General features: G+C 38.5%; 1 protein-coding gene across 1 annotated transcript; it reads left to right on the top strand.

Moving 5' to 3' along the window:
* Positions 1 to 4,917: 4,917 nt before the first annotated feature.
* Positions 4,918 to 9,153, top strand: LOC311295786 (C2 calcium-dependent domain-containing protein 4C). Its single transcript, XM_084417295.1, has 2 exons — positions 4,918 to 5,027; positions 7,733 to 9,153. The coding sequence occupies exon 2, from the start codon at positions 7,773 to 7,775 to the stop codon at positions 9,021 to 9,023; it is 1,251 nt and encodes a 416-aa protein (XP_084273421.1). The 5' UTR covers positions 4,918 to 5,027; positions 7,733 to 7,772; the 3' UTR covers positions 9,024 to 9,153.
* Positions 9,154 to 13,713: the final 4,560 nt, after the last annotated feature.

Below are 13,713 nucleotides of genomic sequence, written 5' to 3'. Positions count from 1 at the left end.
AACCTAGCCTAACTATAGCTAATAGGTTAATGTGTTTATCTACCTGACATTTCTTTTTCAAAATTGAGCATTTGGTTTAAATTTGCTACATTTCAAATTAAAGCAGCTCAAAATTAATGACATTTATATATTTCAATACCAGTGCATGGAATATGTGAGTGAGTCAACATGGATCATGACATGCTGATTCCCTTGTGTATATATATTAAGATAAAGCACCATACTTTATAGTACAGTGCAAGTGAAGAAAAGGCTTATGCTAGACAGTCATCCCTTAAATAGATGTGAAGGAATAATTTGCTATTTAAAGGTATAAGTCTTGATCGTAGGTGGCAGACCTTTCATGGAACAAGGAGTGAATGGAGTTTCACACACATGCCAAGATCCACTTTGAAGGGGCTTTGTCAAGATGTCACTGTAGTCTGGAGTTTTTCTGCACATCTATGACGCCGACAAACCTTGAAGGTCTGCTAAACTGAAAGGTCTTTGATTGGAGGCATGACCACGGCATAAGGCACTGATGATCTGCGACTCTGATCTGTCACGCCAGAGCCATTGCTAAAATTCACAGAGCCAGGACAACATTTTATAATTCAGGGGCCTTTTTTAAAAACACATTTAATTGTAACATTTAAAAAATATATAATGCATGAATAAAAAAACTCAATGTTCTGGAAAAAAGTAGATGTTTTTATTCCATATTTATATTGTATTTTGTGACCGCAATCTCTACTGGATTTAAAATCCTTATCCAGTAATCATAAATGACTTGGTAATTGGTCAAATGATGTGGAAATCCTGTAAAACCTTTTAGCTTATCTTGAAACGCAACAAAACTTCACCTATAACCACATTCTGTGTTGTGCCACAACTTAAAGGGACAGTTTACACAAAAATGTACATTCTGTCAGCAATTTCTTTCTTCTGCTGAAGAAGATATTTTGAAGAATAACCAAACAGTTGACAGGCCCCACTGACTTCCATAGTATGTAACTTTTTGGTTACTGACATTCTTCAAAATATCTTCTTTTGTGTTCAGCAGAAGAAAGAAATTGCTGACAGAATTTAAATTGTTGTGTAAACTGTCCCTTTAAGTTGTGGCACAACACAGAATGTGGTTATATGTGAAGTTTTGTAGAAACTTAGCAGAAGAAAGATATTCATACAGGTTTGGAACAAATTGAGGGCGAGTAAATTATGACAGATTTTTCATTTTTGGGTGAACTATCTTATAGGTTTAATACTGTATATGAAGCATCCTTAACCCATCATAACAGGGTCTTGCCCTCCAGACAGGAGTGTTCTTCTCACACACTCTTCGCTGTTGCTGATTGGTGGGTCGAGCGATTCAGACAAGAGGTTGATGGGAAAAACTTGAAGTCTCCCAGGAGGGTATGAGTGTGTCGCTGTCGCCAAGGAAACCAATGACGGGCAATGTAGTTTAACAATAAACCCTACTGTGAAATGAGTGAGTGGTGTTTATTCACTTCCTTTCTCCCCACTTGCGTTTGTCAAAGAACGTAAATGAATCCATGTGAACCATACATTACTTGTTAGAACACTAAGAGCTCTTAGCCTTTTGGCTGTCCAACTGTGGCACTCATTTTAGTTCAAGCCTGTTTTCTTGTTATACCGGATCTTTATTTCTGTCCTCTAGTCATCCATCCAAACTCTTGAAATAGAGGCACACAGTGCGACTTGGTAATGGCACTTGACATGAGTTCGTACTGAATTTGGTGAACAGACTGTCTATGATTACATTTAACATAAAAAAAAAAAAAACATTGTCACGACTTAAAGGGACAGTTCACCCAAAAATGAAAATTCTGTCATCATTTACTCGCCCTCATGTCGTTCCAAACCCAAATCTTCGGAAAACAAATGAACATCTTTTTGATGAAATATGAGATTTCTGTCCCTCCATTGGCTAAGCAACTACCACTTTGACGCTTCAAAGAGTTTATGAAGAGATCGTAAAACTAATCCATATGAATTGAGTGGTTTAGTCAAAATTTTCTGAAGAGACTCGATCGCTTTATATGATGAACAGATTGAATTTAGGCTTTTTTTCACATAAAAACATTGATCAGCAAACATCAACTGAAGCTTAACGTTGGTATACCGTACTTGCAAGAACAAAGCTCATTGGTTCTTGCGGAAGCTCAAATGTGATGCGTAACACATGAGAATGAACCTCATTGATTCTTGCGGAAGCTCAAACGTGCTGTGTAACACGAGAATGAACCTCATTGGAATAAAAGCCTAAATTCAATCTGTTCATCATACAAAGCGATCGAGTCTCTTCAGAAAATTTGGACTAAACTGCGTGATTCATGTGGATTAGTTTTACAATCTCTATATGAACTTTTTGAAGCATCAAGTGCTAGTTGTGTAGCTGAGGGACAGAAATCTCTCAGATTTTATTAAAAAATATCTTACGGGTTTGGAACGACACGAGGGCGAGTAATTATAATGACAGAATTTTCATTTTTGGGTGGACTATCCCTTTTAGATTCTTTTGTGGAAGAATGTAGGCCTACTGGTAATTTTTGTTTCATTGCAATTATAGTAAATAGTTTTTTAGTTGTTTTACTTCAAAAGGCACCATTTAAGTTTCATATACATGTTCCATTTGACTCGTTAGCTATGTCTTTTGAAGTCATACTATAGCTTTGTGAGAGAAACCGATCTAAATGTAGGCTGTTAACCGCTGAGTCGGTCCTTCCTCTTCCCGATCGAATCATTTACATTTTAGATTTTTGTCTGAAAAGATTGTAACAATTTAATCAGAAGATGGACATCGTTACTTTTCTCAATCAGCTAGCCTATTTGGGCTATCAACAGCCTATTTTCATTAGTAAATAAAAACTTAAGTTGTGTTCTGTTTCTCACAAATATCGTATGGCTTCAGATTTTAAATAGCCTATAGCATCACGTGAACTTTTTTTATTTTATTTTTTAGTTCTTGAGCTTTAAGCTTTTCGTTAAAGTACATGCAAGTCAATGCTTAATCTATTCCTGGAGCCCCAAAGCATCACCCCGGGGTTTCTTTCTTTCCCCACGGGTCACTATTCGGAACCTGTTCTATTTCTGCTTCTGTAGCCTACAAATCTATTTGTTGCCATAGATATGGCAAGGTCTCCAGGGAAACCAATGATCGCGGCAGAAGATTGGCAAGTGATTTAAATTAAATTAAGTCAAGTGCTTTTGTGCTCCGCTGACTTCACTTTTTCAGAACAGTCAATTTTAGCAGTGACTGAGCAACTAACAAGCGATGATGAAGCCTATAGGGTAGAGTGGGGGAAAACGCCCCCCTGGGGTAAAACGCCCCCCACCTGTTTTTCCCAAAATAACCACTAAAAGTAGTCAATATAGGTTTTTACTGTTGCTATGCACTACGTTGATAACGGGGATATACAAATCTCTATGGATAAGCTGACACCAGCGACACATTTGAAGAGAAGAGGATTACAGGGTAAATGCTATAATTTTCAGATATTAGTAAATAAGTGTTTAAGAGAATATTGTTCTGCAGGATATCGCAGTGATGTATGATAGATGAATAGTGAAGTCTGTAGTTTGAGATCATATGTTATTTATAAGGAATATAATTATATAAAAAAAATTAAACATTTTTAAAAAAAGTCATAGCTTGTGGGGTAAAACGCCCCCTACGCTGAGGGGTAAAACGCCCCCCTGGGAGCATAGTTTCTCTCTATCATAATTACTATAATAAAATATTTCTGTCTATCAAATCCTTTGTTTTACACTTAATGCAGTATAACTAGGTGGTAAAATCAAAATATTTGAACAAAACATGAAAAAATTACCTCAAGTGAACATTAACTAGCTAGCTTGCTAGCAAAGTTAGCTCACTGATGGAAGGTAGTTAAATTTGGCTATTTTGGACATTGCTGAAATAAATATTAATATATATACATGTTGATACATTACTTGCCTTTTACTTTTAGAGATTAAAAACTATTGTCTGTTAATTTTGCTGTTGATCTATCAAGCAAACTGGTTTGTAAGAAAGGGGGCATTTTACCCCACCTTGGGGGGCGTTTTACCCCACCGCTGGGGCAAAACGCCCCCTTTGTACAAAAATATTTTCAGTCAAAATGCTAATTAATTATGAAGGCTAAGCAATTTTTATATTTGGTGAATAACTCCTGCCATAGTCACTCAAAACCGGGATGGCAATTCTAGTCACATTTATGTTTTGTTTCACTGTAATGTCACATTTTCCTTAAGGGGGGCGTTTTCCCCCACTCTACCCTACTTATTTTGCACATCCTCTTCTATGAGAACAGATTTAATCAACTCCTACTGTCTGAAGCCTATTGCTATTACTAAAGCTATTCAGTTGCGACTATGTCTAACAAATTAATGATGATTTGAACGATTCTGGTAGGCTAATGAGAACATTTCAAATTCAGAAAAGAACAAATATATTATAGCATAGTTATAAATAATTTTAATTAAAAAACAAATCCAGAATATAAGACAAAATATTGTTTATAATGACTTTAATGACGTTAAGGAAACCGACACATAAAATAATTTAAAAATATATTTTTTTAACGGAAACTGTTCCGAATTCTCCGTTTACAGTAGGCTAAACCCTGAATTTTTAGGTACTACAACATCAATCAACATACATATCCTTTTAACAATATTTGAAACCATAATCTTTAAATCAAACAGGCACAGTAGTAGGCTACTGTGTGTGTGTGTGTGTGTTTTTTAACCCCAGCATTTATTTAGCTTTAGTTTTCAGTCCTCGGCTTCGCTGAATCGATTCATCTCCAATCGGAAGAGCATCGTTTCCTCTGATTGGTTCGTTCAGGCGCGCGCGCGTCTGCAGTCGGACTATATAAGCGCAACAGGAGCCCTGCGGATCTGCACCTCTCTCACCGCGGGCTGGGGAAACACTGCAGCACACAGACTAATGAACACTCAAGTGCCTGTAAAGGTGAAAACCGTGTGAGGATTCGCAACGGAGAGGAAAACCATTAACAAATCCAGTAAGTAATTTATGCAACAGGTTTAAAAGTTGACTTTTCTTGAACTTCATTGTAATTAAGAATTGCTATTATTTGATAGGCTATATTAGACGATTAATTAGAAACTAGTGATTTGTTTTACATTTAAAAAAGGATACACCTAGACCTTCAAGAAATTATTTCATAGTCTATTGAAACTCTTATCGTAAGCTGTTGTCTCTGTCTTGTTTTCCAGTAATTTATAGTTATGCTTAAGTCAAAATACACATTTATGATGCTTTCACTGTCCTTTTAATACAGGTACATTTGAAACTGTTACAACTCTCACCATCTGGTTACTCATTTTGTACTTTTGTAGAGGAAAAGTTGGATGTTGTGGATGTTACATATTTTAAATTAAATGTCATTTTGATTTTCAAGCACCATTTTTTAAATGAGAAATTCTGTAAATGATTTCTGTTTAATTCTGCTGTAAGTGAGTGGCAGTTGTCAGAGAAGGCGAACAATGAATCAGACAAACCATCAGCATGTTCAGTGCAACCTGTTGCTATCCCTGAGCATTCAGTCTCAGTTTTGGAAATTTAATAAATAAGAATAATCAACATGATTGAGTCACTTATGTGTTAATCTTAACAGCTTATCATGTCCAAACGTTGCTGTTATTTTAATGCTACCGATCCTGATCTGAATTCTGACTTGTAATGCTGCCTGAATCATAATCGCACCGTGTTCGTTCGTTGACCAGAGGAGAACTGAACTGAGCTGGACGATGACATCACTGTTTTCTGAAGAACTGCTTTATAGATGAACTATGAACTAATTTGATAATTGATGATCTTTACAACCAGTGGTGTAGTCTAGTTTTTTGTAGTGAGTATACTCTAATATAACACCCCCAGCTCCCCCCCGCCGCCGCATACTCACCCAGCCCAGGGCGTCACCCCATAAGCACCACCACACTCACTAATGCATACGGTATGCATCGACATGTAATTGAGAGCATTATGAAATACTAAGTGTTATCAACTTATTTATTTGTTATATGAATATGGTCCCTGAAGCACAGGTTTTATCAGTTGACAATTATCAACAATTAAAAAAAAAAAAAAACATTATAGGCACAAATACAAATTTACTTTTAGAAATGGTGTTTTTGAAAAAAATGTTATTTTAAAATACATTTTACTGTGCAATTCCTTTCTAATTAATTTGAGTTAGACCGAACTTTTATTTTGGTGGGTTGTAGACATTTGAGTTTCTGTGTGTTTTAATAAACTATTATTATTATTATTATTATTATTAGGCCTGAAGTATACTCTGTGCAATAGTAATATATTTCTGTTATAATTTCTTCAAGTTATACAGAACTTTTATTTTGACAGGTTGTCGTAAAGACATAACAGTTTCTGTGTGTATATGAAACGAATGAATGACGATAGTTTTATCAAATGAAATGGTGAAATTCTCATCAAGTGACTCTCATAGCAGCTCTGCGATGAAATGCACATGTGTAGCTTACATCATGTCTCAATACAGTGAAACGCTGAAAACACCACGAGCGTGAGTCACGCGTGCTTCTGTGTGTGTGTGTGTGTGTAGGTTAGTGGAGCATAGGCTACACTGAGCGCTCATTCCCAGAGACGCGTAGAACAATTGCAGTCTCTTTTAGCTTTAATATTCATAGACACTAGTCCATATCGAGATTTGATTCATTGTACAGCAGCTACTTTTGATTTATTCATTCAAAAATAGCCTAATTCCGTGACGGTCTAGCTGCTTTATATATCAAGTTCCATTTGTGACTGGATTCCGCGATTCGATCCGTCGCTTCGCAAACACAGACGGGGTGAATTTATGAATGAAAGTGTGAAAGTTCTGACACAAAACGAAGTTGATACGTATCCTCACGCTTTTTTTAAGTGGGTATACGCAAATCCTTGGCCTTTTCTAGTGGGTATACGGCGTATACCTGCGTATCACGTAGACTACACCACTGTTTACAACGGATCTGAATCAACATTGAACTGACAGCCGAAATGCATAATTTTCCTGTTATCACTGTAAAGCTTCTTTGAAAGCTTCTGTATTGTATAAGCTATATAAAGGTGACTTTTTTATCTACCTAAATTAGTTGTTCTCAATTCTTGTCCGAAGTACCCCAGTGCACATTATTTTGGATGCCCTTATCTGACGCACCCAGTAAAGGTCTCTTCAGAGCCTCTCATGAGTTGATGATATTAATCAGGTGTGTGTCATAAGGACAAAATGTCCTATGATTGAGTAATTCAGGACCAGGACTGAGAACAATAAAGAAACAAATATAATCTGCATGGTGCCAGAAAAAAAATGTCAGGCACTTTTTTTTCTTCGATTTTCTGTCTACAGTCATAGTTTTTCAAATATCATTAGATTTGTTTGATCTTGATATTTCTTTTGTCAGATAATTTGCTTTGAATGCCATGTCACACAAAGTCTATATACTGTAAATGAGCTTCATGTACTAGCATGTTGTTTTATTCAAGTCAAGAAGTCAAGCAGGGGCTTGAACCTCCACCCACCTCACAGTCCCCCCTGAAAATTGCTGTATATGTCACCCTACAACTTTACATATGTGGGACGATTGTTCATGATATAATGGTACATTGTTGTTTTAATGGTAAACAGTAAGTTATTATTAGCTGTGGGTATCTAAGGCTCATTGTTGAACGTTTTATTACTTGTTACAGGCGACGGCGCATCACCCAGTGGGTTAAACCCAGAGGGATCATGTGGGTTCTGGAGAAGATCCGGGACTCAGTTGAAACAAACGTGCTCCGGCAAGGAGAGGCAGGTGACAAGGGGAAGGGGCCTGTCTATAGCAATGTCCTCACACCTGATAAGATTCCAGATTTCTTCATTCCTCCAAAGCTGGTAAGCTGCCCACCAGAGACCGAAGCTTCTGACGTCAAGTCCAAAGAAAGTCTGAGACCCTCAACGTCTGAGCAAACCATCAACAACAAGAAGATCAGTAGCCCTCGTAGCCCACGATTGGTCAGCAAGTTGGCAGGAGACACCAAGAACCTGCTTAGGGCGGCAAACCGCCACATCATTCAGATCGAGAGTGCGGACGACGTTGTAGCAGGTGACACAAACGCCGACCCTCAATCCCAGACCGCCATGTCACTTCCTTACATTCCAAAGACTCAGACTTCTTATGGCTTTGCCACATTGATGGAGAGTCCCCACACCCGGCGAAAAGAATCCCTGTTCCACTGTGACCACACCAGCCCAGTAACGTCACCCAACACTCAACGCAAGACCCAAAGCAAGAGCACCAACGAGGGGAATCACCTCAACCCTCCGGACTTCAACAGCTCGCACATAAACCCCTACCGATACTTTAGCGGTGGCGAGAGCGACACTTGCTCTTCGGCAGAGTCCTCCCCATTTAGCTCACCACTGCTATCCCGTTCCGCCTCCCTACTCAAGATCTTCACACATGAGACACAGGCCAAGGTTGCAAAAGGCAAGCGGACATTTGCCAGGCATAGTTCCTTGTCCACAGACGAGTGCAGTTCGGCGGAGCCCAGCCCGAACGTTCCTAGACGGAGCCACTGTTCCTCCTTGCAAGGTGGTGGAGCTCTGGAGCATCTTCAACACAAGGAGCACACCATCAACATGCACAAAGGAGGCACCGTCCGACTTTGTGCAGATTACGACGCGGGTACAGCCCGCCTGCGAATCCGCATTATGGCGGCTGAGGACCTGTATGATCCCATGTTTGATATTAAGAGCATCAACTGTTGCGTGTCGCTCTACCTCAATCCAGGCAAGTTGCAGAAGCAGAGGAGCACGATAATCAAGAACAGCCGCAATCCCATCTTCAACGAGGACTTCTTTTTTGATTCGGTGACTTCGGCTCAGGTTAAGAACCTAGCTTTGAAGATCAAGGTTGTGAATAAAGGCACTAGCCTGAAAAGAGACATGCTGTTAGGTGAACGGGAGGTCCCTTTGTGCAAGCTCTTGTCTGGATTTTAGGCCTTCATAATGGGACAATGGGACACCGTCTTCAATAGGGTAAAAGGGGTCTTCTGTACTATTTGCTTCGTTGTCTTTCATGTGGCCTAACACTATGGTTGATATAATATTCACAAATTCAGAAAAAAAAAAAAAACGGTTCAAGATCAACATAGGCGTAATTTGCGGGTGGGATGGGGGGGGTCGATATTGTCCCCACCACTTTTTGAAACATTTCCCAGCACAGTTGTACCTAATACAAAGTAAACAACTCCAAAGTATTAATTTAGTTTGTTTGTGTGATAAGAGGCAATCTGGCACTGGAATGTGTTGTTATTGAAATCCAGACTCTGTTCGTTTCGGTGAAATCGCAAAACAAAATGCACACAAACGCGTCCCTGCTCTTGATATCACTGATGAACGTCTTTGGTTTTAATGAGAAAAAGGGCAGATTAGAAGCCAGAACCTTCGACATGCTTAACAAAATTCTACCACTAGGCAGTTGACACATGAACATCACCTGCAAACTATGTGATAAAGACTCTATATGTGATATATATATATATATTCACATATTCACTATATTCACTCTAAAGACAAATAGGTGTAGGATGAATAGGTTTAATTCATTTCAATAAATTAAACTCAGTGCACTATTGAAATTGATTTTTGGAAACTTTAATGTTATTTTTGCGCATTTGTTATTGTACATTTTTGATATATAGCCTTGTTTTAACAACCCCCCAACCCCCAAGCCCCAAGCCCCCACCCCCCAACACACCTGTCCAAACCACTTTTTCAAACCAAGTTACGCCAATGATAGATCAAGGTATTAGCATAGCTTTGAATTTTTTGCCTGTAAATATAAAAGAGTCTTTGACAAGAAACTATGACAAAGTCTTTGTGTATGTTGCCTTCCGTATTCCGGTTGTACTCATTTAGCCTAATTAAAACCAAGTGTTTACCTTTTTGATTGTAAATACTTTTTTCACCAGAGCTACGCAGTCCTTTGAAGCTACACAATGGCCCTCTGTGCTAATGTTAGCTTTGATCCTGGATGCATCTGCTGTTTAATTTGAGGGATAAATAAAAAGACTGAACAATCTTGTGTCACACTGCATGTGTTTGCGTAAACTTGTAAATGTGATGACGTATTCTTGCAACAGTGTGCAGAATGTCATTTGGTGAAACCCAGAAGCCTTACTAAAGAGCGATTTTTGCATGTTTAGGTTTGCTCAAACTGGATCATTGTTTGACTAAGTGTCATTATCTGTATCTATTTGTTGGATATCAAATGAAATGAGTGTTTTGGCTTGGACTACAACATGGTCCATATGAAACACTTTCTTTGAAAGTCTTTCCATGCACACTACTTACCCAGAGGAAAGTACTAAGTGAAATATCAACTAATATTTGTGTTATATAAAGATTTAAATGCCAATCTATGCCACATTCCATCTGTAGTCCAATCTTTCAACAGCCAAATTGTAGGTGAAATTCATATGGAAAGGAAATGGAGGTATATATGCTGCATGTTTCATTATGCAACTGAGTGATGTGATGTGCAATGTGCTTTTTCAACAAACAGAAACCGTATGAATAGAATGAAATATGACATGAGTATGATAATGGATGGATGCATGGATCTTTTTGGCTTGAGATATTATTTTTCTAGTAAAATCTGGCAAATGGCTATTACGCTATTGGAAGAAATATTTAGCCTCCTTTGATGTTTCATAATAAATTATATAAATTTAGTAAGCATTTATTCCTTTCCTAGCTCCATTTTATAGAAGAAGAGCAGAAAAGGCATCTTTGAGGTAATGATCTCTGGCTATTGCTCATTAAAATGTTTTTTCTTTTTAAAAACATCACAAATGGCCCCATTGATACTAACTAATTGCTGGTTGGTTACACAAGCAAAGCAGGGAATGGGCAAGAATGTTTCTATATTTATGACCTGTGGATTGTGCAGTAATTATTGGAGTGCATAAAGCATACAAAGCTTTTCATTTATATTCAGGTGTCTCATCAAGTCTTTAATATCCTAAACCACTCGAATGCTGGAGTCTTCCTGTTTTAACAGGTGTATGAAAAAAAGTGCCAATCCTATGTACTTGATATGGATGTGAACTGTTAACTTGGCGTTCAGTATGCTTTTTTCATAGTGGATCCCGTCAACTCTGGTGTTTGTAACTTGTGTGCATGGATAATATTTTCACTGTGGTAATCAATCAATAATATTTTTGTGAGTGTGAGTGTTTGATGGAAATTTCAGTGTTTTTTCTGCACCTCTGCATGGATGTTCAACTGGTGTATTTGTATCTTAGATGGACAAAGTTTGCAAGTCATGAAAGAAATAATAAAAATTAACAAAACTTTTGTGGCCATTTTGAATTTTATTTCATTTTGTTTGATCAATGTACTTCAGTTTAACCATGTGGTCAAAACTATCATAAACTCTTAAATATGGTGTCAGAAATATCAACTTATTTTAGAGGAAATATCACAGCAAAATGGGGTTAAACCATAAATTGGGGATAAAGAGGTAAAAACAAATTTTAGGGGGAAAAGTTAAAATATAACCCATTTAAATATCATGGTGATAAATGGGGAAATGAACATTGTCTTATATTCTGATAATTGTCAGAAAATTGACATCTTTTATGCGACAAAATGTAGGCTATTTAATTCTGTTATAATTATTTTTGTTCATTTCATTGTTTTCAACAACACTCATGGAACTTCTAACGCTATTTGCCATTGTGATAGATATGTGCATCTGAGACTTTTTCTCTGTCCCCTAAAAAGAATGTGAACTCTGTGCTATGAGAAGGCAAAGTTTAATGCAGTACGTGTCAATGGTCACCAAGGGAAACCTGTCCAAAAGTTTCTGAGGCTTCTAGAAAGGTTTCTGAGCAAACCGAAAGGTTCAAAGGGGGCTGAAAATACCAGACATCTCTTTCTGGTAAACAGATAACAGCAGTGGGTCATCTGTCTTCGCTGTCCGCCTGGCCTCCACCTCATTAGGCCGGAGGAAAAAAGAGGGCGAGAGTAGAGCAGAAAGAAAGACTGAGAGGTAACAGAGCATACCTGTTTTTCCAAATGAGCCATCCATAGTTTCACCCCTCTTTCTCTGAGCCTGTCTCTATGATGGCCATACATAATATTATCCATTTCTGCCTCTTTTCTTCACTAGACTTGATATGGAAATCCAGAGGTTCATACAATATTCACAGAAACCGAAAGTAGCATCTATAAATAACATTACATACATAGAAATAACACTACTTAACAATGAGAAACCGCCGCCAACCCTTAGCAAGCGTTACTAAAAAATACTAATTCATAGATCTTATTCAGAGGTATGACATCACTTTGTATTCAGAGGTATGACATCACTTTGTAGGCCAAACCGTGGAAAAGAGTTCGAAGTTTAGCACCTCCGGTTCCATTGTCCCAAAGTTGTTTCAATGGGTTTTTGGTTAAATGGCTGAAATAAGGTCTGTGGTGAACACAAGCACAAGACACTTTCACGGTTTATTCTCAGACATAAAATACATACATCAGTATTACCCCACTCGTGATATTTTGAAGCAGTAAGCTGAAGTGTAAGTATCATAAACTTTTGTTGATCACAGAGCTTTAACTGTAACTGAAACCGTCGCTATACTTTCATGTCTCTCGTATCACACCGTACCCTGGAAATCCAGAGTTCTCGCGAGAACACAAGGTGAATTTGCCCAGCGAGTTACTCTGGTGTCGAGTAATGATGCTCATTAAATATGCCCTTATATCCGAGCTGCACCAATCACATCGGGTTATCTGATATAGGCGGGCCAGAGGTGAGCTAAACAGATGACGACAGTGCTGCGACGTCGAAGACATTAGTAAACATTGCAAGATGGCTATGGATGAACACCAGTTGTTTGAAACGGCTTTGGCCGCTACAATGAACGAGTTAAGGGCCGTACACACCGGGACGAATATCGGCGCGCGTTATTCGCCAGCGTTTTTCAACGCGTTTTTTGTGTTCACACCCAATCGATTTTCGCTGACGATGAGCCGAGTGAACATGCAAATTCATTCCCTGACATTAGATGGCGCTTAATGTAAAACAGAAATACTCCGCTGTCGCGTTTGTCATATAGTTCTTTATGTTCCGACACCAACGAGACCAGCAGCTCTACATTCATCTTGCCTTGCATCTTCCTCGTCTTATTTCTTCCTGGCAGTGTAGACGCTACTTGGCGTATATATCTTCTTCGCCGTTACGTATGTGTGCTCGGCAAGACCGTTTTGTGTTTGAGCGCCCCCAAGTTGTGTTTTACTGTAACTTCAGAAGCTCCAGACACGTGAGCAAAAGCGCCAATCTCATTGGTCGGATAGTTTTTGACGCGGCGCGTCAAACCAAAAAAACAAACCCGAGGCATTTTTTTAAAAATGACGCTTTTACGCGTGCCGTTTTTCACATCGGAGTGCACACTCACATTGGCGCCCTTTGTTTAGTCACGAGGCGTTAAACCATGGGCGTCGGAACCATTGTATATGGGTGGGACAAGACCCACCCACTTTTTAAGACCAATGATATTGGACCCACTTACTTTTACCGTCTCTGATTCAGCGCATTTCTCTTTTCATAGCGCCGTCAGTCAAATTCTTTCCACTTGAGGAATTCCCTAATAGATTAAACTCCATTTCCGCTGAATCG

The sequence above is a fragment of the Rutilus rutilus genome (assembly GCF_951802725.1).
Source record: "Rutilus rutilus genome assembly, chromosome: 8".
Lineage (NCBI taxonomy): Eukaryota > Metazoa > Chordata > Actinopteri > Cypriniformes > Leuciscidae > Rutilus > Rutilus rutilus.
The sequence above is the reverse complement of the archived record's forward strand: the minus strand, read 5'-3'. Positions and strand labels throughout refer to the sequence as shown.